Source organism: Drosophila kikkawai, chromosome X (assembly GCF_030179895.1).
Source record: "Drosophila kikkawai strain 14028-0561.14 chromosome X, DkikHiC1v2, whole genome shotgun sequence".
NCBI classification, from domain to species: domain Eukaryota; kingdom Metazoa; phylum Arthropoda; class Insecta; order Diptera; family Drosophilidae; genus Drosophila; species Drosophila kikkawai.
This window is the reverse complement of record NC_091733.1, coordinates 24,897,285-24,925,273: the sequence shown is the minus strand read 5'-3', so window position 1 is coordinate 24,925,273 and position 27,989 is coordinate 24,897,285. Positions and strand designations below refer to the sequence as shown.

Here is a 27,989-nt window from a genome sequence, read left to right as displayed (position 1 = left end):
CGTGGCGCCAAATGTGGGCGTGGGCCTTAATAACGTAGTGGGTGTGGCAGTAGCCAGTGTTGCCCAATATGCTTAAGGTATTTTTTTAAGTACTTTAAAATGTTTACGAGTGGGAAAGTATCCAGAACAATAGGTTCTTTAAGCTAGTTATTAGTTTATTAATTTTTTAATTGTTAGTTTATTAGTATTAATAATAACCAGTGTTCCAAAATGTTTATGAAAATGAAGCCATATATACAAGAGAATAACTTTTTCACCACGAATTTCATCACATTAAGTTTTTATAATAATAAAAATTATAAAAATTATCAAAATTAAATATTTAAAATAAATTTTTAATATAAAAACAGGAATATAAAGTAAGCAGGTGTAGCATTCCCGTGTACTACATAGAGACAAACCCCTTGTCAAAAAGTTTATAAAAAAAAAAAATGGGAGTGAGGTAGAGAAAAAAAATATTAAAAGGGAGGCGGAGAGAAAAAGAGATAGAACGAGAAAACAGAGACACCAAGCTAGCGCTGACACACATGTTTGTTGTGATTTTTATTGCATACTTTCGAGCGCCCAGCAATTTATGCAAGATTTTCAGCAATTTTTCTCCTTTCCTGCTCTCCTCACTTGCTTTGCTTTGCTTTTCCGCTTTTCATTTTTTTTTTTCGAATTTTTTTTTCACCTTATTTTTTGCTGTTGTCATGTTTTGCATAAATTGTGATGCTATCACTACCTGCCACCAGGTGCAAAGTTTCACCCTTGTGGCAGAGAGAACTCATAATAGCCGAAGATTATGTGTACTTCGTGGGGGGGGGGATGGTAAGAGCAATGCCGGTGATATTTAATATTTAAGAATATTTGTTAATATGTTGAAAAGAAGTAGATGTGCAGCTGGGTACACAGAAAGGGTTTTATTTGATAAAAAATTATATATTCTTAAAACTTTAAAATTTTTTACAAATATTTTACCAATCAAATTATTGAAAAGGTAACTTATTTTATTTCTAATGATTTTATAAGAAATTTTTTTAGTGTATTCTCTAGCCACTGGGTCTAAGAAATTACATAATTAATTGATTGCAACATGATACTTTTTCCACCCATTATTCCTTTCCCTATTTTTCCCTCGAGGTTTTCTCGCTGACTACAAATAACAGAAATAACAGTAAATACAAGGGAAAAGCAAAAGGAAAAGTTTTGTGGCGGCCGAAAGAGCGATGGCAACTTCATTAGCAGCAGCCCAAAAATCGAGTGGGGGGGGGGAACTTAAAGAGTGCCAGTTTTTGGCGGCTGGCTTTATGGTTAATATTTCAATACCAAAGACCAGGAAATACTTTAAATAATCATATTTATAATATATTTACCCTTAAAAACAATGAGCATTCAGGCGGAAAAAAAATGGTAGAGCACTTTGCTCTGCCAGAAAACATTTTAATCGCACTTCCAACTAATTGTAGGGCACAGGATGCACAGAGTCCTGGTGGCCGGGAATCCGATCAGAATCAGGAGAACTAAAAAAAAGAAAAAAGGACGCAATGCCACGAGCCTGCTTAGCAAGGCGCCAGCAGGTCCTGACCATAAAAACCCAACCCAGAAGCAGCACCACCAACAAACATCAACAAACACCAACATACACCAACGCACACCAACATACAACAACACACAGTGCCGCTACACATAACATAAATTCTCATAAGCGTAATGCCTTGAAATTGGAGCAAACTGTGATAACACTAGACCAACTTACACCCCACACACCCAGACACAGCAGCTATTATTTACCTCCAACTACACACTGCATTGCACTACACACACCCTCCTGGTTCACACTCATTCATTTACTTATCTAAACGGACACAGGCAGGCACAAACACACACTGTAAGTGTGAAAAAAAAATTAATTAAATATTACAAATTGCTTTAATTAAGGCTGAACGAATTTTTAAAATTTTCTGTATATATTTTATATATTATTTTGAAAATTTTAATTAAATTTCTGAAAAAGAAAAGAAGGTTTTCTTGAATTCTAACAATTACCTAGATTTTATTTCAAACTTTATTATTACTTAAATTAAGCCCTAAAATATATTTTTTATATATTTATTTATTCCTTAGATTTCCTAAAAAACCACAACCACTGTAATTATCCTTTTGGTGAGTTATTGAAATTGCTAGTTGTTTCTTCTCTTGTTCGCTTTAATGAGCTTCGGCTTCGATGGTCCTCATGTCCTCGGAAAAGTGCGGCTTTAATGGAATTAATAATGCCGCCGTTGCCCATATATGAGAAGGATGGAGATGGGACTTACTCTCTGGCATCGAGGAACTTTAGCTTCATGTTTATTTTAGCCAAGAAACTTTGATTTCTTGTTTCACCCGCTCTGGTTCTTGTTCTTGAGTTTGTGTTTGTTGTGGCTCGTTGTTAGTGCTGATTTTATTATGAATAATAATCAAGTTTGAAGGATGGAAAACACAATAAAAAAAAAATCAATAACCACCCGAGCCAAGTAAAATTTACATACTAGCGAGAGAGGGTCTAGTGGTTTATATTGTTGGGTGGGTAGTGGTGGTGCACCTCAAGGTTATGCCGCAAAATATCTTCACATTGTTTTTTTATACCATTGCCCCTACAATTTGTACTTTTTTCTCTCTTTCTCCCCCAATTTTTTCTCTCTATGTTATCGAGAGAAAATGAAAAGGGGTTTGTTGGTTCCGGAACGAGGACAAACACAATCGCTCAATATCCTTATAATTCAATTGAATGTTTAATAGCCTTGTGTTTAATTTTGTAATGAGAAAAATTAAGAGTAAACAATGAAATTTTCTTTAAAATATTAATAAAGTTTCAATAATGTTAAGATTAATGATAAGAAGCACAACTAAATACTACCGAAAAAGGTCTTAAAATATAGTTTAAATTAAGAAAAAAACTGAATAAAAATAAATAATTTTTATATTAAATATAAATGTTGTTTGAAAATGTTGTATAATATTTAATATTTTTTAATAAATAGAATTCCTATTAAATTCCATTAATTAATAAAACTAAGAACTAATTTTAATATAATACATGTGTATTTAATTAACAATAAATTCAGTCTAGTCAAATATGTAAAACCAGTTTGCTTCATTTTCAAGTAATTATTAGTAGGTGAAGGCAATGGGAAAACTAAGCACATGTTGTCCAACCAAAAAGTGTAAACTAATATATGTCAGAATATACATGTAAATATATTTATTTGGATTACAAACAAACTAAAACTAAAACTAAACTGCCGAGGTTATTGGGAATGCAATTGCCATCGTCATGTGCAGGCGTTCACTTGGTAAATTATGACTAAGAGCTGAAAATAATTGGCATTGCTCGAGAAAATTGGAACAGAGGACAGAGAATCTACATGTATTTGTTTATATATATGTATATATATATATATGTACTATATTCTTGAATGGTTAACTTTCGTGAATGGTTAACTTTGCCGATTTAAGACGTCCTTGGAAGGTAAAGCACCTGAACTGGCTTTGACCTGCACAGGGGGAAAAGTTTCCCAGAAAGGATGTTTCTAATTATATTATATATTTAGTATATATTATATACAAATGAAATATAAATTTGACAAATCAAAGATAAAGACTAGAAGCAAACATAAATATATAAAAGGGAGGTCACCTTCTTCTCTGAAATTCAACATAGGAATCATAACTAGCTAGAATCAGTTGAGAATTTTAGTGCAACGTTTTATTTGCTTTTGTATGATATGCCCTTATATATTCTAAATATATTATATATTCTATATATATTATATTTTCTAAATATATAATATATTCTATACATTTTATATATTCTATATTTTTTTTAGTGTATAGAACTGCACTGCACGTTTATTTATTGTGTATTTGCATTATTAGAGCAACTCAACCGTGAAAGGCAAGTTGTGGGTGGGCCCCGAACGAAAAAGGGGTGGAAAACAAGGAAGAGTGGGGGGGGGGAGATCTGAAAATGTTTTGGGAGGGAAAATCGAAGGGAAAATGTTACCCGTTGAACGGCAAGTGACCATCGCAGCGCAACGGATGGACAGCTGACTGAGCTGAAATTGACTGAGCGACGTGTCCTTTGTAGTCCTTGCACACTCACTCAAACACCCACACACCCACACACACACACCTACACTCCCTTCATTATTGGCAACTTGTAATTTCGTTATGTGCACAGCAGCAGGAGCAAAAGGACCTGCAAGCAAGTATGTGTGTATGTATACAACTTTATGAAATATGTTGATATTTTTAGACTCTTCGCTCTGCTCTGCCCTGCCCTGCCTCTGCTGCATCGATCCTTTTTGCCAGTGTTTGTTTAGCTAATAGAATCGTCTCAACTTTTTTTTATTTATTTTTTTTTTTTGTTCCCTACCCTCTTCCCTTTCACTCCTCGCGCTTGAAACTATAGACGAGTATTTGTTCAACACGCTCACACTCACTCACGTCCTCTAATAAACCCACACACTCACGTATTTTGCGGCACGTGGAGGCAAGTCTAAAAAAAAAATTGTTAAATAAAAAAAAAATATCTTCATGAGAAATGAAAGGATATGTCCCAAAGGTATTAAACACAAAAATAAATATGTGTACAGGAAGAAACTTCTATTATTAAAAGAAAAGCAAGGATTTAATTTAATTAGGAAAAAAAATTGGAATGAAATTTTAATAAAAAATGGTAAATATTTAAATTTAGGAATTAAACTAACAGTTTTTGCAGATTTTCTGAATATTATTTAAAATTTTAAGGTGCCAAAATGTATGGAAAAGTTAAATAATTATAATAACAATGATTTTTAAGGAAAATAATTACAAATTAAATATAAATCAATATTTGTTCACCAACCAATTTTATGAATTTTTAAGCTCATAATTTTATAATATTAATTAAAATTCAAAATTTACCCAAAAGTCGCCTAAAAATCCCTTAATTTAAGATATAAGCAACCCTGAGAAGCAACACACACGCACTCATTTTTCCCTTGAGAATTTCCAACCCTCCCCACATTTTCCACAGATTTTTTGTTTCTTTCTTCACGTAAATTTCCTTTGGACAAACATCAAACATTTTTTGGTTGCAACATTGGCAAGTTTGACAAGCCAGAAGATTGAGTACGTGCTGCACATTGACAAATGGAACGCGCCACGAATCTCTGGGATTATTTTCTACATTTACGAGTAGAGTGAGAAAAAATTAGTGGATAAGCAAAAGGGAATATATAAATATATATATTGGAGGGGGGAAAGCCTAGACCCTCATGATGGATAAGGCCACTCAAGTGAAGAAAATTCAAGGCGGGAGAACTTACGTGCAAATTGCATATTTGTCTGGAAATATATGAAGCTCACTCACCTGCAAAGAAAAAGAAAATATAATTCAATTAGTTATCAAGTATATATATATATATATGCGATTTTGTATTGTTCAGAGAAAGGTTATTGAACTTGATAAATTAAAAATAGTTATGTTTGTGTTGAGTATTGAGTAATATGAGTGTAATACATTTTTCAGGATTTTTCTTAAGTATTTTTACTTATATTTTCCCTTTAAATTTGCTTATTTAAACTTTAATTTCAGCTTGAAGACTGGAATGAGGGCTTTTAAGATGCCCTGCCTAGCCATGCCTGAATAGATCCTCTGCTCAGCAGGCTGGAGGTCATTGCTTGGTCTCTGCGCCTTCCAACTCCCTAATGCCACTCCTCCCCGTAAGACCCAACCCCTAAGCTTAGTCCCATCCACCTTGTCATCTCGTCGCCAGCGTCGTCTCCATCGTCATCGTCGTCGTCGTCGTCGTCGTGGCATTGACAAAAGCCCCAAGTAACTTGGCTCTTGTCTCGGTCGCAGTCTCGCTCAACTTGGCCGGCTTATGCTTTCAGGCACACACGCATTCAATTTGCTAACCCATACAAAAACACCCACACATGGTCTAGTCGCTCTGTGAGCTACACTGCAGAAAAAATTATAAAAATTTAAAAAAAAAAAAAAAAACAATAAAAAAATAAAATAATAATAATAAAAAATAATCATAATAAAAAATAATCATAATAAAAAATAATCATAATAAAAAATAATCTTAATAAAAAATAATCATAATAAAAAATAATAATAATAAAAAAAAAAATAATAAAAAATAATCATAATAAAAAATAATCATAATAAAAAATAATCATAATAAAAAATAATCATAATAAAAAATAATAATAAAAAAAAATAATCATAATAAAAAATAATCATAATAAAAATTAATAATTCGGCCACCTAAGTTTAAAATATTGGAAAAATAAGCGCAAGGCTTTATTATTTATTCAAATCATCCAAGAAAATGTATACCCCTAAGGTTTTTGTACTAAAAAAAAGAAGATAACTTGAGTGTATTTTATTTAATTTGTACTTAAATTTTAAGTATTTTAAATAACTTAATTTTCATCTATTTTCTTTTATTATTATTCATTTTTTCAAGTGCCTCTATGTCATGCATTTTTAAAGCCAGAACCAGAACACAGAACTAGCGAGAGGCAGCGACAACGATGACTGAAGTGGGAAATCAAATGTTTGTAATTAAAATTAAATATTCTATTAAAGGATCAAAACTGCAAGCCAAAAGGATGCACAGTCGCCAGTAAACAGCAATCAAAAGCGTCATATGCATATAAAGTAGACACACCCATACACACACACACTGTGTGTGGAGTGCGGATTGTGTGTGTGCATCCCTGTGTATATATTTCATAACACAAATGTTTAATCAACGCAGCAGGACGAAAGGGCGCAGAGGACTGCAGAGAGAGCCTAGACCAAAAATAAATAGCACATCATCAGTGTCAGCTGAGGCCAAAAAAAAAAAAATAAGGAGTGTGGCAGGGGGGGAAAAGCGTAGGAAAATTGGGGGGAAAGGGCCACGAATGGAAATGGGGTTGAACGAGTAGGAGAGTGTGGCGGAAAGGGTAGGTGGAAGCAAATGCATTCGGGAATCCAGCTTCGACTGACGTTGCCTACCAAGAGTGCCATCTATGCAAGCGTGAAATGTCAAGTGCTCAAGTTTGAATTTGGCTTGGCAAATACAGGCACTGCAAGAAAAATTAATTAAAACTAATTAAAATTAAAGAAAAATAGCTTTAAATAACAAATATATTATTTAATTATTTTAAAAGTATAAGAATTAAAATTAAAAAAAAAAATATTAAATTAAAAAAAAAATAAACTACAAAAATATGATATTTAAAAAATAAATTAAATTAAAAAAAAAAAGAATTAAAAAAAAAATAAATTTATAAAAATCAAATTAAAAAAAAACAATAAATTAAAAAAACAATTAAATTTAAAAAAAAATTTAAAAACAATAAAATTAAAAAAAAATAAATTTAAAAAAAAATTAAATTTAATAATATTTAAATTGAAAATCCTTTTTAAATACTATAAATTTTTGACAGTGTACTCACACCCATAGACACAACCAAAGGCAATTGGGAGCAAAAGGCAAATACGGCTAACTGCACAAGCCAAAGGCAAAGCAGAAAAGCAAACATACATGCGGATATCCCATTTAGTTTGCTTCTTACAACATCAATTAATAATTGAAAAATATACATATACCATATACACATATATATATGTATAAACAAACATATATCTGTATATGTTTGCTTACGAAATTGCTGCAAAATGTTGTAGGAAAGGATTCAATGATCCAAGACTGAAGTAGAGAGGCATGTAAACTGTCTTAATTCTTTAATCAACAAAAAGTTATTTATAGACAAATATGGCTCTTTGAATTAAGCCTAAGAAATGTAATTAAATTGGTTTCTTTTTAAGATAATTAAGCAGAAAACAAGACAAATAAATTTCTAGCATTTCGTTTAAATAAATCCTGAATTTAATTTATTTACTCAGCGTGGTGTTAGTTCGTTTTTGCATAACAGAGAAATCCTCTTCTCAAAGCAAACAAATATTTTAAACATTTTAGCATTTATTTTCATTAAATATTTATAATGTTGTCGAGGCCGCGGCAAATGGTTTTATTTTTACCTTTGTTACCAATTAATTTGTACAGCAATGGGTAAAAATTGAAAAAAAAAAAAAAAAGAACTGTGAAAATGTAATGCATGAATAAATGATTAAATAAATATTTATGGAGTTTTAAGCCGCATTCCGAAACAGTTGTTTATAATTTCAAATTATGCAAATTATCAAGGCTGCCACAAAAAATTGTAAAAAAAAAAAAACCCCAAAAGGGAAAAAATAAAATAAAATAAATATCCAAAAAGAAAAGCCAATTGCCAACAATTGATTGTCGCTTGTTGGGTGTAAATTATGATTGCAGCTGGAAAGTAAAATCAATTGATTTGCAAATTGATTATGGAAATAATTTGGTTACGGTTTATGGTAAATGGTTTTTGGGTGCTTTTTGTGTTGAGTTTTTAATTGCAAAATAAAATTGAAAATATTATATATTTAATAATATAATACAAAATATATAAAATAATATTATACAATATATATTTAATATATATTTTATTTATATAATATATATACTTAATTATTTAATATATATTTTAATTTAAATATTTAAAATAAAAAATGTAGCTTCCAATTTAAATTGAAACCCATCCTGCTGCTGCTCTTTCACTTATTCAGTTTAATTGTGTTTCGTTTTATTGCCGTGATTGTCAGATGTGGCCCGCCCGGGAGTAACCTTTTTGGCCGAAAAATCCAAATGTTTGCATTCCGAACCGCACAAACGTACACACAACAAGCACAACAACCACCGTCAACCGGCAATTTCACGTTTATATTTCACATTCCGCCGGATATTTCCCTTAGTCCTCTTGGACTGGGAACCAGAACCGCGAACCGAGAACCGGACTGCATTCCGTGTTCTACATAAATATGAAATTTATTAGTGAATGTTGCATATCCTTTTGTGCGTGTCAGTTCCGGCTCGGATTGCATTTGTCCAGACAGAAACAGGCAGCGAGGAGGTCCTGCAACAACATCATTATTGGATGCCTGCCCAAAAAGTCAGACCCTCTTCAAAAAAAAAAAAATATATATATATATAAAATACAAACAAAAAAACCGAAACAAGGAAAAAGCCGAGGCTTTATTGCCATTTCGTTGGACGTCCGTGGTTTCTGCGATTTTAATTTGTTAAATGCACTTTTGTCCTCTTCATCTGGCATATCGAGCGTTGCACTTAACCCCGGAGACTGACAGGAGGGGGTCGCCACGAGTTTGTCCAAGGGAGCCGTCCAGTAATTGTCAGCTTTAATTTAAATGAATGTCCAAGGCAAATAGCGAAAAAGTTATTTCACGAATAACGAAATCATTTCAAAAGGAAAAGTTGGAATTGGAAATATTTGTAATTAGAAAATAAATAAATAATAAAAAATATAAATGTGAATGTGAATGGGAATAAATAATATTGATATTGATAATATTATTTTGCAAATATAAATTAAAAACATAAAAGATTCCCTTGGACTTGCATGTCATTATTTACATGGCAACCATTTCAATGATTATTTTCAGCACTTTTTTCAATTGTTGCCTGCGTTGCACCTTTATTCCTGATATGTTTCAAAATCTGTTTTCTTTTTTATTTCCTATTTTTTTGTAATTTGGCTTTCGGGTGCGACAGAAAGTTTTGCCAGCTTCAGTTGGAAAATTTATTCATTGCTTCTGCCTGCAACTGGGTTAACTTTCTGGTTTGGCAGTGCGAACAAAGCTCGAAGGCGACATTTTATTGTTGTTCCTGGGATGGGGTTTTCCTCAGTTTTCCCATTTTTTTTTATTTTAAGGGGAAAGCTTTTACGCTGTTATTTGATTTTTATTCGGGTTCCGTTTGTCCTGCGCCGCTCTTCATGAGTTATTGTCTCATGGACTGCGGCTTCACTGCGAACTAGGCCAGTGACTAAATACAGTGGGAAAAGGCAGGGGGGGAAAGCTGCCAAAATAGCTGGTTAGGGAAAAACTCCAGCCAGACTGTCGCTGGTCGCTCTGTATATATGTATATATATTTTATATATTTTTTTTGGCAGCTTTTCTAAGGTCTGGCGTCATTTGAAGTCATTGCTAAGTTTTGGTTATATTTCAAGGAGCAAAGACAGACCATGTGATACCCGGCAGCATGTCTTCAAAAAAGATGTTTAAATTATAGAGGAGCTAAATGTAAAATAATATTATTAAACAAAATTAATAACAATAACAAATAATAATAATATAAAAAAATAATAATATAAAAAAAAAATAATAATATAAAAATATAATAATATAAAAAAATAATAATATAAAAAAAAATAATAATATAAAAATATAATAATATAATAATATAAAAAAATAATAATATAAAAAAATAATAATATAAAAAAATAATAATATAAAAAAATAATAATATAAAAAAATAATAATATAAAAAAATAATAATATTAAAAAATAATAATATTAAAAAATAATAATATCAAAAAATAATAATATCAAAAAATAATAATATCAAAAAATAATAATATCAAAAAATAATAATATAAAAAAATTAAAATATAAAAAAATAATAATGTAAAAAAATAATAATATAAAAAAATAATAATATTAAATATTCAAAATAATTATAATAATATAAAAATATATTTAAAAAAACATATTTAAAAAAAAAAAACAAGATAACTCTATATTATATAGACTTGTTCCTCTCCTCAGCTTGGCCAGGAAATGCTTGACCACCTCTCTTCCCTGATTGTCTTCTGGTAAGGATATGCTTGAGGCCAGTGCGTTTCCTTAATGCGGCAATGTTTGGTCAATGTCAAATGCCTCTCTATCTCCATCTGCCATTTTCTCTATCTCTGGCTGTGTGACTTCCGTTTGCCGCAGAGCACACACTCCACGCACAAACACAGAGTCACTCTGTGTATATGTTGTATTTCCTTAAGCGTTCTGCCATTGACAATTATGACACGTGCTTAAAGTTTTCGACTTTGCCTCAAGGCGCTTCACAGAAATCCTCATTAGAAGTCCCATTGAAACAGTCGGCAGTAGCAAAAGCAGCACACAAAATTCCACAAAATTTTGCAATCAACTTAATCAAATGCTTTTGGGCTTGCAGGTAAAATTTTCAAAGTGAAATAAATTCCAATTAACCCAAAGGCAGCGCACACAAAAGTTAATAACAGTAATGCAATTTATATCGTATGTAAACAATAAGAACAAATAATATATAAATAAAATATACAACAAAAAACACAAGGAGAAAGAATTCCTTACATAAAAAAAGATTTTCTTAGTTTAAGAATTATTTAACCATTAAGAGGAGACGATTTATTTTCTTTTTTTCTTGAATTCTTAAATATAGAAAAATATTTGTACAAGTGTGCTTTACCACATCAGGAATTTTTAGCTTTTAAACTGACTAATTGGCTTTGATTTCCAGGAGGTGGCAAATAACTCGGGCACCAGTGTAAAATTTGTGAAAAGAAAATGACTAAAAGCTGATAATGGTTAACTTTTATTTACATTTGACTCGGAATGAAAATTCACTTTGAATTCACTTGAACACACACAAATGTGTGTGCTGTTTGTTAGTGGCCAAAGGTGCCTTCAGTTCACCTTTGACTACAGCACAAATTCCAACAATTTCGTGTGTGTGTGTGTGTGTGTGTGTGAATTACCCCAGGAATCCCCGCATTTCCTTCAGTTTTGTTTTTAGTTTCAGTTTCAGTTTCAGTTCCAGCTTCAGTTTTGGGCGCTTGATAATCATCAAGGACCAAATACAGAAACTCTTCTCGTGTCTCGTGTGTTTTGCGTAATTCAAGATGGCAGCAAACCGACAAACTGTGCACCAGGAAAATCCAAGGCGAGCAGAGAGAGGGAGGGAGGGGGAGGGAAATGAATGAAGGAAAATGGCTGAAAACGAGAAGCATGGAGAGGAGCACACAGTGCGAAGTACAAATGTAATGGCAAATTTTTGAAATTAGTATGCAACACGCATAGCAACAGAAGCACAGAGACGAAGAGAGAGAGAGAGAGAGGAAGAGGGAGGTGGTGGCAAAGGGACATGGAAATGGTAGAGGAAATAGAGTTTGGGAGCTGTGAGCTGGTAGCTGGAAAAGCAGCTAAAGAGCTAGTTGCACACACACACACACGCACAACGGGTTTTTCCCCCTTTTCTCTTAACTATTATTGCATTTGGCTTGGCTGTGGAGAACATCAATAAGCGGCATATTTAAGCTGCTTGTTGGTTGGATTTTAAGTAATTTTTATGGCAATTCTCTGCAATGCCATTTACCATTAAGTTTAATGTGGGTCCCCATTCCCTCCCCCCTTTGTAAAAGGGCAAAGGGGTAGCTACGAGCTTGGAGCATTATTAGTTTTAGTTGCGTAATGTGGCGAGTTCTTGGTGGCAAGTGAAATAAAATTAAAGAGAATTGCAGAAAGAGCTTGTTAGAAAGTTTAACAGAATTCAATTTGCTTGGACTTGGTAATGATGCATTTAAGACTTTAAAAAGTCAAGCACTTTGAATAAATAAAAAAAAAAAAATAAATAATAATAATAAATGGTACAGCCACACTTGACACTGGAAACTGGTCACACTTTTAAGTATGCCAAGGAACTTCTCGAAAGAATAAAGTAAGTCAAAGTCTAAGGTAAGTTTTCACCTTGTAGCGTTAGGAAAACCGATAAAATCCAAATCAAATAAAATTAAAAGCTACAGACACACTGGAAAGTAATTCTACCAAAAACATGGTCACACTTTCTACGTAACAAAAACAAAACAACAAAAAAAGTAAAGGGCAGTAACAAATCAACAAATTTGTTCTTTTTCACTACTTTTCTATGCTTTTGTTGCTGTTTTTCTTCGTTGATGTCATCCTGGATGCCATTGTCCAAATTTGACAGAATTCAACAACTTTTCGAAGCATTTTCTTTAGCTTTTCCGTTGCTTTAGTTTGCTCTTTGTTTGCCAAGAAATGTAAAAAATGCTAGTGCACAGGCTTGGCATCTTTGAATGCTTTATCTTTTTTTGACCAAAAGCTAAAGGCTGCTCTACTCACACTTTTCATCCTATCCTAGCAGTAGGTCCACCATTTTGCCGCTCACTTAGTTTCATTAAAACAACGTGGAAAAAGTTTTCCTTATTTTTGGGAAAGGGGCAGAGAAAAGGGATAAACCAGAGGCCAGAGCTGGCGCCATACAAATGAGGCAAAAAGCAAAAAAAAGAAACTGATGTCGCCCAGGCCAGAAACTCTTAAAACTCTGAAGGAACTGAGCGCATCCTGTGCATCTCAACCCTATCCTAAGTACTCCCTGTGGAGCAGCAGCAGCGTTTACAACTACTACAATTTTTTATTGGAGAAATTTTCCTCTTTTGTTTTCATCGTCGTTCTTCTTTCGTATTTTTGGTCCCGCTATCACTCTTTTTTTTTTGTAACTTTTTGTATTTGGTGTATTTTATATCAATTTTTAGTGTGTTCTTTTCTGCAGCGCACACTTTTATCCGCTTCGGTCTTTGTCTGAAAGTTGTGCAAGTTGTCGTCTAACTTATGGCATCTCATTTATCTTCGTAACTGGAGGAAACCGGGGGGTACATGGCGAAAAAGTCAAGCAGTTATTGCATTTTGTATAGTTTTTTCTAGTATTTTTGAGACTATCTTTCTTTTCTTTTTTTTTCTGTATTGTCTTGTAGTATTTATTTTATTTTGTGACTTATTTATGGTATACTGAAGCTCAATCTCTTTCATTCCGATGCAGAGCACGTAAAAAACGCTCGATATCACCGACTTGGGCAGCCTCAAGAGCTTCGGTGGCATTCTGTCCAAGTAGGAGTGGTCCAAGGATCAATCTTAGAGAGTGAATTCCAGAGCTTAGGGCATAGGAGAACTGAGATAGGGCTCTGTGGGATTGCGGTGAGCGTAGGTGTTCACGTATAAGCTCACTCTCAGTGGTTTCTTCATCGTCAGGATCACGGGGTGGCATGCGTGCCATTAAAGCTTGTCGCCGGCTGGGAGATATCAAGAGATTCTCCACCGCATCGTTGCCATAGGAACGCAATGCCTCTGCCAAGTCCACAAGCAGGGGCATCCTCATTCTCATCCTCATTATCGTAGGCGTCGGCGTCGGCGTTGGCATTGGTGTCGTCGTTGTCATCTTTGTGGCCATTGTCATTGTCGTTGTCGTCGTCGTCATCGCCGGCGTCGACGTCAGGGTGTTGCTCGAAGCTGGAGCTGCTTCTCTGATCTCTCCACCGGAGATGGACAAATGAACGCGACTCTGGACAGTTTGACGACAAGATGGTTGTTCAGAATCCGCCAAGACTTTGGCAAATATTTGACGAACTTCCTCAAGTATGGCCAAATTCTCATTTCCGCCTCCCCGGCGTGGCCATTGAAGATCATGACTTCCACAACCCGAACGTACAGAGTCGACATCGCCATCGTTGGCCGATGAATTATCCCGATCTTCGGATCTTTTATCACTGTCCACCAACAGCAGTTCGTTGATGCGACGACATACCTCCGCGTCACGTTTTATATCCGGCTCCTGCATCCAAAAGTAATGCCGTTGTGTTGAATGGCAAAATCTAAGGACATATACCCGCCCGGTCATGCATGCCTCCACACGCTGGAACTCCAAATGACCCAATGGTGTCACTAATATGTCCAATTCAACGTCACCCGACCGCCGGTCCATCCAATTGATGTGCAACTGATTATCGGTCGGAGAGCGACGTAGATAGAGCAAACCCTTGCGATCATCGGGCTCGATGGTTTTGTCCGAAAGGGTCATGCGACCGGCCTTGTAGGCCACCAAATATTTCTCCCGATTTTCCTCCAGCTTGAAACGGAATGGAAATAGGATGGAAAATACAAATACAAGCTCTCGGATGGAGTAGGGGAAAGGGAATGGAGTGTTTCTACTGGTAATTTTTTAAAGCTACTCAAACTTTTTAGGGATTTAAACATTTTGTTAGAAGCCTGCTTGGTAGAAAAGTGAAGGGTAAAGGTAAGGGAAATTATTTTAAAATTTATTTATTTTTAATTTCTCTCGTTTTTTTATATTTTATTTATTTATTTTATATTTTTTTACGGCTAAAAAGTTTATTTAAAATAATATTTGAAAAGTTTCCTAATTTCTCTTATTTTATTATAATTTTTTTTTTATTATTTTATTTATTTATTATTATTATTTTCTTTTGACAATAATTGCACATTTATTTAAGGCTATAAAGTTTATGTTTTTTTAAGAGAAAGAACACACACACACACACATATCGCCTGGTTTATGGGGCTACTTCAGCATGAGCCGTTCAGCTGTCCAGCCTGGCCCGGCAATTGACCTTTAATTGCGCACTTAAAAGCACATAAAAACCTGGTGCCCGGAGGATGCACGAAGAGACGAAAGGAGTGGAGGGGGGAGAGTTCAAGGAGCAGGACAGGAGGCAAGGTGTGTGATGGTTCAACAGAGGCGCTAGCGCAAGCTTAGTCGCTGCAATTAAAATTAAAGCGGTGACTTATATGGCTTAACGAGCCAGCGAATAAACGAATAAGGTAGTTACTCACTAGAGCTTCTTGCTTGGCCTTAGTTGACTTTGGATCAGGGTCTTCCAGGCCAAGGGCTCTTTTGGCTAATTACAACAAGTGATTGCTATATGCAGCACAGGGTTTAAAATATAAATATATACATTTTTTTTAATTAAATACAAGTAATTTTTAATTTAACTTTTAAAAACACATTTATCTCTTGATTTTGGTTACTTTATTTTAATAATTTGTTTAAATAAACTACAGTTTATCAAGACTAAAAATATCGAAAAATATCGATAAATTTAAAAAAATATGGAAATTTTCAGTATTCAATAATATTAATATTTAAAAAATAAAAAAAATGTATAAAATATATAATATCGAATGTTTAAGTATCAAAAATTATGGTTTATGAAAAAAAAAAAAAAACTACAAATTTTATATTCGAAACATATCGAAAAATATTCAAATTTTGAAAATAAAAAATATATATCAAAAAATAATATAATATTTACAATATTAAATTTAATGTAAAAATATCAATATTATAAAAACACATTCAAAAAAAAATTATATAATTTATTTGTCTCTAAAAAAGCACATATTGATATATTAAAATATCGATTTATCGACTTTCGAGGCTTCCTTTGCTAATACTTATAAGTTTATTGCTAGCTAACCCGCTTTAATAAATTTAAGTTACTTAGTTTAATGCCAATTAAATATCAGCTTGTGGCACATAATATGCACACTTATTTGATTTGAAATTTAATTCTTAATTTAATCAAAACCATTCTAATCTAAAAATTATTATTCACATTTCATTAAAATCACATTGAAATTCTGCTAAAATGTGCCTCATAAATTGACTAATACGGTTTAGTTAGATTTTCGATTGATTAAAATCATCTTGGGTGTCTGTTTTCGAAAAAAAAGAAATATATTTTCATTTAATTTAATTGGATTAGAATCAATATATGATTGGCATGATTTGTTTTCATTCAATTAAAGTTGATTCGATTGGATGTGTGTGTGTGGCTGTGCTGGCTGTCATGTCGTGGTCATGATGAATTATTCAGCCAGAATTGAATTGAAACTGAAATTGAAAGCACAGAGATGTGGACACATCTTTTAGTTACGTTTGCTTTACTTTTTGCACGGGTCCAGGAGCAAGGACCCTCCCCCACCCAGCTAACACACACCTTGATGCCTTTTCAATGGACTTTCACACACCGAGTTAAGTTGAGTTTGGAGTTGAGTCTTCTTTATATATATTTTATATAGACATGTCTATACGTTTGGTTTAATGACAGGAGGACAGACGGGACAGGTCCTGCCTGCCTGCCTGCCTGCTGCTCGAAACGTTCGAAAGCAATTACAATTTAAGTATTTAATTAGGGAATTACGTGAGCAAACACCCACATGGCCAGGTCAAATAAATGGCAGCCGACGGAGTGTGTGCGAGTGTATAAAAAGGAATAAAGAAAAAAAGAAAAGAAAAAAAGTCGTGTATGAAACGAAATAAAAATGAGAATAAAAATAAAAAGAGCGTAACGAAGTTGGCCCAATCGATGGGTGGCAAGTCCTACTACTTGCCACACCTGCCTCAGCCTCTCTCTCTCTCTCTCTGAGTGTGTGTGTGTGTCACCCTCCATAAATGCCAATAAAAATGAAGCCAATTGCTGTTGCGCTCTCGGCCAACAAAAAAAAAAAAGAACAAGTAACATTTGAGGCAACTACAAAACAATTTGTAGTTTACGCTTTACGCGTTCTGTCCTGCTTGCCAGCTATCGTCCGTAACGAGAGCACACAAGTTGGCAAAAGGACATGTGGAAAAGAAGGATAAGAAGGAGCTGGCGTAGACCGTGTCCTGGCATTTTTACCGACTTAACCCTCGACACCCGCAGCCAAGCGAATAGTAAATAAAATCAAGAACTATAAAAAAAACAAGTAAAGGGGGTGCCAGAAAAAAATAAGAAAACATACAAGAGACCTTTAAGGTACTAAACTAAGCTATTTCAATATTATATTAAATATCTGAAATATTTCATTAAATATTTGAAATATTAAATTAGATATTTGAAAAATTATATTAATTATTTAAAATATTATATTTCTTATAAGTACTCAATGTATTATATAATAAATAAATTCAAGTGTAATTTTTTACAAAAATAAACAATAAAAAATTAACAAAATTTAAGGGAAAAAAACTCTAGGTACACCATGGCGTATACATACTCCACCCGGATTACGTATACGCCCGTCAGCACCCCAAAATAAAAATTAACAAAAATAAGTAAAGAAATAATTTAAAAAAATAATAATAATAATAAATAATTATAAACAAAAAAAAAACAAAAAAAATAAAAATAAATAATTATAAACAAAAAAAACAAAAAAAAAATAAATAATTATAAACAAAAAAAAAATAAAAAAAAAATAAAATAAAAAAAATAAAAAATAAATAAATATACAAAAATATATAATAAAAAAATATATATTAAAAAAATATATAATAAAAAAAATATATAATAAAAAAATAAATAAAATATAGAACAAACAATAAATAAAATATATAAAAAAATTTAATAATTAATTAATTTTAAAAAAATTAATAAAAATTGTAATATAAAAATTATCAAATCAATTAAAATATATATATATAAATAATAATAATAAATAAATAATTATTAAATAACAAATAAATAAATACATAATTAAATAAATAAACAAACAAATAAATTCAAAAATTGAAAATAAATAAATAATAAATAATAAAAAAAATCTAAAAGAAAGCAACTTAAAACGCACAAAAATTACACAAGTGTTGTCTTGACAAATGCCTTAACTTTTCAGTTACCAACTTTCCTTTTCCCTTTTCAATACACCGACGGCAATTTTCTTCATTTTCAGTTTCATTTTTATGGCTACGTTTGGCTTTTCCTCGAATTTTACCTCCAATTCGAGAGAGTTTTTTTTTCTTTTTTTCTTTGCTTTTCACGGGTATCAATAAATTGACGTCGACCAAAGCCAAGCCAAGGTAAACAAGTGTATATATTATGTAGAGATGTATGGATGTGCGCCACATAAAGTACATACATACATGTGTGTGTGTGGGTTGTAAATGAAATTATCACCTTTTTGACTTTCCACCATCAAACGTGTAATATTTTTTCACATTTTCCTTCGCAAATATCGTTGAAGCATATACTAAAATAATATTTTTCAAGTATTTGCGATGCATTAATAAAGTAATTTAAAAATCAAAGCCTAAAAAACACATGAATTTAAATTGCTTATTTAATATATTAAATGTAAGAATGTTTATTAAAGGCATTTTTGTATATTTTCTTGGAATGAATCAAGCCAAATGTAAAATCAATAAAAGCCTTTCACTTTTAATTAAAAATTTACAATTGAGAAGCTGCTGACTTCTATTAATTAAGGGAATATTTTCCACTGCAGTTGAGCTAACAATATATATAGCTATTCTTGTTTCGTAAATAAAAGGAACTACAAAATACAGAGAATACAAACTGCAAACTATAAACTTGCTTGTTATTAATCAGAGAAACATTCATTGAATTTAATTGAAAACTTGGTGACTTGCTTTTAGCACTTCAGTTTATATATTTCATATTAATTAAGGACATATTTTTCAAATGCAGTGTTTGCAATTAGTAATTTCGATTAGAAGTCCTGATGCTGCTGCTGCTGCTGTTACTGCTGCTACTCCCTTATGAATTATTGAATTGGTGTAATTGAACGGTTTCATTGCACTTTGGGGGCTAATGAAGATGAATACGAAATGAGTTAATTAATTGAAATTTGTCAAGCCAAAACGGATATATGTATTATAATGTGTAGAGGGGGAGTTCAATGAACCCCAAATGGGAAAAAGTCCTTGAAAGTCTGCCATTTTGGTTTACCTCTTACCTTATGTTTTTCCCTTTCTTTTTTTGTCATTAATTCATAAGCATGAACTTCATTTCGTGTGGGTTTCCTTTGGGTGTGTGTGTGTGTGTTTAGTGTCAGTCAGGCCAATTAAACGAGTGAAACGAGGAGTCAACTTGAAATTAACACACACTTGCCCCCAGGCACACACGCGCACTCACACTAACACCCCGCCCGCCAGTTTATGAATCTCAAAAATGCGCCTCGCTGCCCTAAACTAATTTTCCTCGCTTCCCTTCTGTTTTTCTTGTTTTTCTTGTTTTTTTTTTTTTTTTAACACAACAGACACGCATACACACAGTCACGCCACAGGAGAGTTAGTCCTTTCCGTTGGTCCTGTTGCTTATTTTCGGTGTGTTTTTCTGACAAAAGGGTACCAAGGCAAAAGCACACAGAAAAACATTTGCTTTTACAGCAGTCCAAGTTCCGAGATAATGTTTTTCATTTTTTTTAACAGCTAAAAATAAATTAAGGTTTCAATTAAATATTTTAAATATCAAAAAAAAAAGTTGAAAGGGGAGTTTAAAAATGTATTTATTCAATAAAATAAAAATTTAAAGAATTATTTAAGTTTATGTAGTAACGAAAATAATATTCCCTTAATTAGTTCAATTTTGTTAAGAAAGTTTGTCTGCAATATTGTTTTTTCAGCTTTTCAGCATTCATTAGTTATTTATTTTGTGCACTATCATCATCGGTTACAAGAAAATCCTAGAGTCCCTGTCAAACTGAAAGTGTACCTTGATGCTTTTGAGTTTGAGTTTATCCATGTAACCAGTTTTGGCCAAAAACCTTCCCATCAGGGTTTCCGTTTTCCCCCAACACCAACACACGCACACTCGCTCATGATTGGCGGCAGGTTTTGTTAATTTACGTTTTTTTTTTGTCTCGGTTTATTGCTGTTGTTGGTGTTGTTATGTTTTCCCTTTCGCCTGGCACTTGGCCGCCTCCGTCCCTTGATCCTTCCGTTGCTCTTTAGCCTGGAGTGCGTGTTAGATAAACTGACAGGTGGGGAAACTCGGGGAAAAGTCGGGACGGGTTGGAGGGGGTAAAGGGGAGGAAAAGAGGAAGGAAACTGCAGGATACGCCGCAAGGGCAAGCGGATGTGTTGCCGCTTTTCCACTAAACCAACCCATCTGCCACCTCAAATCCGACCTCTGCCCTTAGAAAAAAAAAAAAAAACCCAAACCCCTGTCTCCGCTTCCCCCCTAACCCTTTGACGGCAACGCCAAGTCATGTGTGTGGGCGTGACACCGCCTATAAACAACAGCAAAAGCACCAGCAGCAGCAGCAGCATCAACAGGAGAAGGACTGGCAAAAGAGGCAGCATTTTTGTGGTTTTCTGCGTTATCCTGCTGCTTTGCTTTTGCTCTTTTCCAGGATATACCATACATACTTTATATATATATATATATATAATTTTAGTCCTTATATCTTGGTCATGTTTGTGCTTGCCTAAGCCATCATTTAGCATTTCAAGTGGTTGTGCTGGCAATGCAAAATGCGCAACAAGAGTCACAAAACTCACTTGGAAATATTTAAAAATAAGGAACGCTTGGTAAAATTATTTTTAAAGTTTTCAAAATATTTCATAAACAACGTTCACTAATTATTTGTTAGGTATAAAGATTTAATATAGAAATTATTTAATAAGTTTCTTTGGTTTGTAGTGAAATTTGATTAAAAAAAATAATTTATATATACAAAACTAAATAAAATAAATATTAAAAAATATAATCAATATATTAGTTTATTTATATTTTGTTTAATTTTGTGTAAGGATTAAATTTTTAATATTTTTTAATATTTTCTTTTAGGAAATTAATAATTAATAAATTATTCTTTATACGAACAATATATAAAATAAATATCTTAATACGCAAAATAATAAAAATGTGAAAATTCAAATTAAAATAGAACGAAACACTTTTATTATAATTTTAAATTGTTATTAAAGGCCACAGAACTCTTTATTTACTTTCAAACCTTCCTTTTATCAGGCAAACTATACTCACTAATTTATATTTCTTGTTAATTTATTTCCTTCCTAAACAAAAAAAATGTATATATACTTTAATATTATTATACTTTATTCCAGTAAACAAAACCCCATTCACATACCCTGCCAGTCTCAGTCGCGGGATAAACAATGGCGAAACGTTTAATAAACATCATTTAATTACAGTCAAAGCGAGCTGAAAAGGGAGCTCTCTGTGGGGTGCTGCGACAGGGATAACCGAAGGACCCTCGGTAATTTGTATAACTTTTTTTTTTTTTTTAATTATTTACTGTTGTTGGTTTTTTTTCTCCCAACGCTTTTTCTTGGATATTTCCCGCTTTTTACGCTTGTTGTTACTTATTATACACAGCGAGAAATCGCCGCGGGTGTAGTTTAGCAGCTGTTATGGGGGATTTAGGGAGGCATGGTGTTGGTGGGGAGAGGTGGTTGTTACCGCAACAGTCGTGTCACAGATTAAAATTGTGATAAATAGGGAAAGAGCGACAAGAAATACGAGCGAGAAGACGGGGGAAGGACAAGCGAGTGTTCACCTGGCGATAGGAAAAAAACATTAACACAAAAAAAGGAAAGGAAAGAAAAAGTAGAACCAGGGGTTAAGGTGTTAACTCAAGGGTGAGTTCAGCTTTTGAATAATTATCAAACACAAAGGAAGTATGCTCTTAAAGTTATATCAATAGCTTGCACTTAACAGGGTTCAAAGTTATACATAGTTAAAACTAATTAAAACTAACCAGAGGTTAAGGGATCAAGTAAAAGCCTAAGCAAAATTAACCACAAGTTATTATCTGAGTATTTTCAAGGTTAATTTATAGTTGATTAAGTGGTTTTAACGTTGAATTAAAGTTAAATTATGCAATAATCATTGAAACAAAAATAAAAACTTAACCAGAGGTTAAAAATAATTAGTACGGCTACAGAAAAAATACATAAAAAATTACTTACAATTTAACAAATAAATCCAAAATTTTTTTAAACCATTTCCAAACCCCAACTTAATTAACGACACCATTAGAAATATATATTTCAATTCTGTAAATCCTGCTGAACACCCATATCAAATGAATTGATATAGCAAAATAGACAGATAAATTGCCAGACTTGGCCGTATATGAGGCATATCTTCCATCTTGAATCGCTGAACGGACACAAGACAGTAGTGGCGGGGAAAAGTCGGCAAATGACCAATAAAGCCAGCATTTTCTTCTTGGCCATAAATTGCACATAAAGTGCCAATATAAATCAAGAGTAAACCGCTTCGACCTGCTGCGGTTCCTTCCCGGTGGAAGAAGGGCAAATAATAATAATGAATTTATGGTGGGTGCAGCAGCAGCAGCAGTAGTTCCAAGTTTCCCGAGACCATTAAATAACATTTAAAATGTCAAAGCAAGGATGCACGCAGAAGAAAGGATACTGAGAGCTGGGAAGCTCTAATGTGGAAAACGCAATTGAATGGAAGATGCTAAAATGAGGGCACAAGAGATGAATTGAGGCTGGCAAGGCAAAACCAACAAAGCTGTAAATCTCAAAGCCAAAGCAGATGCGACTCTCTCTCTCTCTCATGCCGCAACAAACAACAAACAAACAAACACAGAACAGTGCAGAGCGGAACACAACTCGAAAGCAATTTAGATGCATTGCATATGCAGCAAGGATAAGGATGTGGTTTTCCACACACACACACACACACAGTCTTACAAACATATCGGGGGCCTTAGTGGCATACAACAATGCGCATAACCAATGCCGGAAAAACAAGGATGACAAGGCTCGCGCCGCATTTCGCTCTAGTTGCAATTACAAGGACGCGCGACAACGTCGAATCAGGTTTGGTTTCTCTATCTTTCTATTTTCAAAAAAGAAAAGAATAGAAAATAGTGCAAAGGTCTCAGATAAAGGGCAGACCAAGATTTAGTACACCTAGGAAAAATAGAAAATTATCAATATAAAATATATGATAACCAGTTGAGACCTAAAATAATATCACTCTCATAAGAATTTTTACCTTAATTCAGGGGATGCTAGAAGCTGTTGGGAATTATATGTGCATAAAATTGTTTTCACTACAAATTTCAGAGCAAATTCACCATGGTTTCCATGATAGTTTTACCAGGAAAATAAGAGTAATTTGTTTTAGTTTTGGGGAGAAATAATATAGCAAAATATTCTAAAGATAGTTTTCTTACCAAAATATGCAAAATTATTTTTATGATATTCCTAAATCAAAAATGAGCTCAGCTCCTTATAAAAAATTTAATTTGTTTTAATATAGCACCCCATTTTTTGTCACTGCACATTCGAGAGAGCTCCTTCAGCCGCCAAGATAAATATTCAATTAAAGAATGCGTAACGAAGGCATGCACATTTTTTGTATAAATTTTTTTTCTTCTCCTTGGCAAGATGAATCGACTCGAGGACAGAAGGACGAATTGCGCGAGAAGATTGCAGCAGATTGCAGCAGCACACCCTCACTAAGCCCCTTTGGCAAATCGCGGCAAGCTGTCACCACCCCAAGGCCCACTACCCACCACCCAGCACCCAGCACCCAGCACCCAGCACCCAGCACCCAGCATTACCCCCATTTTCCATTTTCTATTTTCCATTTTCCACCTACCAGTGTCAGTCATGGTATTTATGTTCACATTGCATTTTGTTTGGCCTCTCCTTGCACGAGGGCGTCACAAAGGACAAAATGGCTGACATTGTTAAAGTCAAAGTACAGCATTGCTGTATATTATAAAGAAAAGAAAAGAAAACAGCTGGGTGAACAAAAAAAAAAAAAAAAACATAATAAAAACCCTAGCAGAAAATATAATAATAAAAAATAATAAAAAGAAAAAAAAAAGGAAATCATGTTTATAACCGGAGGAGTCAGGCCAACGTGACAGAAATTCATCTCAAGTAGTCAGAGAATTGAGCTTCACAGTGGCTTATTTATCGATAAATAGCAATCGATAAATAATACATCATTCGGGAATTAATTCTTATTGAAAATATAATTCTCAGTAAAATATGGAGTTCCTTACATTCAAATTATTTAAATTTTAAAGATTAATATTAATATTTATCGATAACTAATAAATTCTAATAAAATAATTATCGATTATTAATTAATTTTAATTAAAAGAATATGTATTTCTTTCCTTACATTACATTTAAATGAATAGATATCCAAGTTTTTAAGATTGATATATTATAAATATTCATATAATAATCGATACGATAAGCAAAATATCGTTTAGCATTTTTTAATTGAAATATGTATTCAAAGATCTCGTTAAGTAAAAATGTTATAAATAAATTAAAAAAAAAAATAAATAAATAGAAAAACTAATAAAAAAAAGAAACTAAATAAATAAATAAAAAAAAAAACTCTAAAAACACAAATAAAAAATTAAATAAATAAAAAAAATCTAAGAATCAATATATATATATATATATATTTTTTTTTTTAAATAATTTCTACAATATTCCCACTGTGCATCGCTCTAGGCGCATTCCTCAAGAGCGTGACAAAGAAGGATGCAGGCGAAAAATGGGGGAAATCGCGAGGTAAAATGAAATAAGTCGGAAAGGAAATGGGGAGCTTGAATTTAAAACGAAGAAATATGCATTCAAGCTGCTGTTGCTGCTGCTGCTGCTTCTGCTTCCTTTTGGCCATTCCTTCAAGAAGAGCCAGTTCGTCAAGGCGTCATGACGTCCGTCTGTCATTCAATCAGTCGCTCGACGCGACATTCATTTGGACTCGCATTCACTCGCTCAGTCAGCCGCTCATTCACTCATTCAGTCATTGCAACGAGAGCCTTTTTGCTTGACTGCGCCACTTTTGGTCGCTCATTTTGGGTTGACTTGACTAATGTTCGCAGCTGAACCTTGAGCAGAAAAGCAAAGCGCACACACACACACAGAGGGATATGCACACTCACACTCACTCTTACACTCAAAGGAACCGTCATCGACTTGTCAACATTCAACAGCAGCAAAGGGAAAGGTGGAGAGGCTGAAAGGCATTGAAAACTAAGTAGATGAAAACCCGTCTAATGCTAGGGCCCCAAAATGAAAAGCGCGCTGCAAGGAAAATGTGAAAACCACGACTTGGAAATGCACTAAATAGCATTTTATTTTTAAAGTTTATATAACTAAATAAAAATAACTTTATTCTTGAATCTCTTTAACCTAGTTCAAATTGAGTGTCCCTGTCGTATACGTAATATTTTTAGATAAATAATTAAGACATTTTTAAGCTTACATATTTGTATTATTTAATATTTAATATTTAATTTATTTTGTTTATTTATTATTTAACGAAAAACAAAGTTAGAGTATAAAATATGCCAACCTTCCACCTATAAAGATGCGTAGCGCGGCAGAAGATGGCGGATGGATGCAAGTCCACAGTGTGTGTATATGTCAAGTGCTTAATGCGCCTAGAAAACACACACACACACCAGACACACCTCGGTACACCAACACACACACACACACTCTAAAAACGGAACAAGTGCGTTGGGTGTATGTGTGTTTTTAGTGCGCCTTTTTGTTATATAATAGAAAATCCTTAATAACATTTTCTTTACAATTGAAGCCAGGGAAAATTCGTTGAGGGAAGGCTAAGATTTGCAGAAACACACATACATATACATATATATATATTTATATATAAAAATAAAGAGAGAATTCTTTTTACGAGAGTCACAGCCTCTTTTCCCCCTCCTCATTTTCCACCGAAAATTCCTTTAGCGCACTTGAGTCGCCATCGTCACTCGCTCGTAAACATTTCACGCTTTGCCGAGCAATAAGTTCCTTCTCTTTTCAATTTTTCCTTCCAGGTTCTTATTTTTTCCTACTTTTTTTATTTTTTTTTTGTTTTTAGATATTTTCTTCTTTTTTTTTTGGTAGCTCTGTTTGTTCTGTCAGTTTGGTGTATTTGTTTTTGGCAGCTCAGAGAAGGAACCCTGGGATTCTATATATCCTGGCCCCGGTGACTTCATCACCCAACATCGTCAGGTGGTCCTGAGGAAGTGGGGAAAAATCATAGGGCTGAAAAGCCAAAATTCCTTTAGTCAGAAAGAAGATAGAAAGAGAGAGAGAGAGAGAGAGAGAGCGGAGAAGAGCAAGCTGAAATGCTTAGCCGCATTTCTATAACCGGAACCAGGATGCTTGCTAACTTGGTTATGGTTACGCCCCTCATGTTTTGGGATTAGGGCTCTAAATAGGATTTTGGCTACAAAATGCTGGCTGGCTGGCTGGCTTAGAGGTCTGCAGAGTTTGCTGCCAAGGTAGTTGTGCATTTAAATATAAATATCTAAATATCTACCTTAAGTTGAGACAATAAAAAATTTCCTAGAAAATGCAATTATAATTGCAATTTCTATATTTCAATATACTCAAAATAATTTGGGGTAAATAGAAGTAAACTAGAGCGAAATTATTGTTTTTTTTTTATATATTTATAATATATTTTTCTGTATAATAGTTTATAGCTATTTAATCGATATTTTATTAAACTTTCCCTAAAAAATCAAATAAATAAAATACTTTAACTTCAATTTAAGTTTCAACAACTTATTGACTGATAGGCACAGGGCCTAATTTTCGAGTTCGTGCCTCTGCAAATAAATCAAACTAAATGTGCGCTAAATTTCCACCACAAGCTAACTAATTCCTAGGCCCAGCCGAGTCCTGCTGAATCCCTTGTCATTGTTCAACGTCATTAGGCGATAAATTGACCTTCACACATGGCTGAGAGGGACCACCAAGAGAGAAGGGGGGCCGGCCACGTTGGGCTGGGAACTCGAAAGATGGAAGGCAGAAGATGATGATGATGATGGTGGGTTTGGGGTGGTGGTGGTGGGGTACCAAGCGTGGAGGCGTTGATTGCTAACCACATGAGCCCAGAGCCGCGTCGAGCCACTTGCCACTAAATGCTTAAGGAAAATGAAAAGGATGTGGTGGGTAGAGACCCAAGGAGAGATGAGAAGGTGATGAAACTGGAAGCCAAACTTGTAAGGTCTTGAGAGAGCTTGTGCCACAAAGTAAGGCAGGGGAAGGCAATATATGTTTTCAAAGAGATTTGTAAACTGGGAAGAAAAATGTGTGAAATACAGTCTATATATTTATAATAATTATGAAATAATATATAAAAGGAAATTTATATTAACTAATAACGCTAATACATTTTTTTGTAATTTTTTGTTATGTTGGAAAATTTCAATTAATTTAAAAAATTAAGAATTAAATTTCTATAAAAACCAGCTAGTCTTTAGTCTTTAAAATCATAGTTAAACCTTAAAAACAAGCCTTACACTGGCACTTTTGTGCCACACACACCCTTCTTTTTTGCTTTGCCTGCACTGTACAAACACAAACTCACATCCTGCATGTCGTCGTCGTCGTCGTTGTCGTCGCTGCCTTCGTGTCTTGTACAACACGCAATGTGTAATAGTTATTTGATAATCTACCTGTTATTGACCTCATTTTTAT

General features: G+C 33.5%; 2 protein-coding genes across 8 annotated transcripts in view; both read right to left on the bottom strand.

Moving 5' to 3' along the window:
* Positions 1 to 27,989, bottom strand: part of rg (A kinase anchor protein rugose) — a 211,871-nt gene that overhangs the window by 145,831 nt on the left and 38,051 nt on the right. The gene's annotated exons all lie outside the window — the stretch shown is intronic.
* On the bottom strand, positions 13,662 to 14,959 carry Rpn13R (Regulatory particle non-ATPase 13-related). The gene has a single exon (XM_070288498.1). It carries the CDS (start codon positions 14,793 to 14,795, stop codon positions 13,737 to 13,739), a length of 1,059 nt encoding a protein of 352 aa, XP_070144599.1. The 5' UTR covers positions 14,796 to 14,959; the 3' UTR covers positions 13,662 to 13,736.

Bases quoted from the DNA above. Each gene is read 5' to 3' on its own strand.
- Rpn13R (XM_070288498.1), bottom strand. From the start codon at position 14,795: ATGACCCTTTCGGACAAAACCATCGAGCCCGATGATCGCAAGGGTTTG.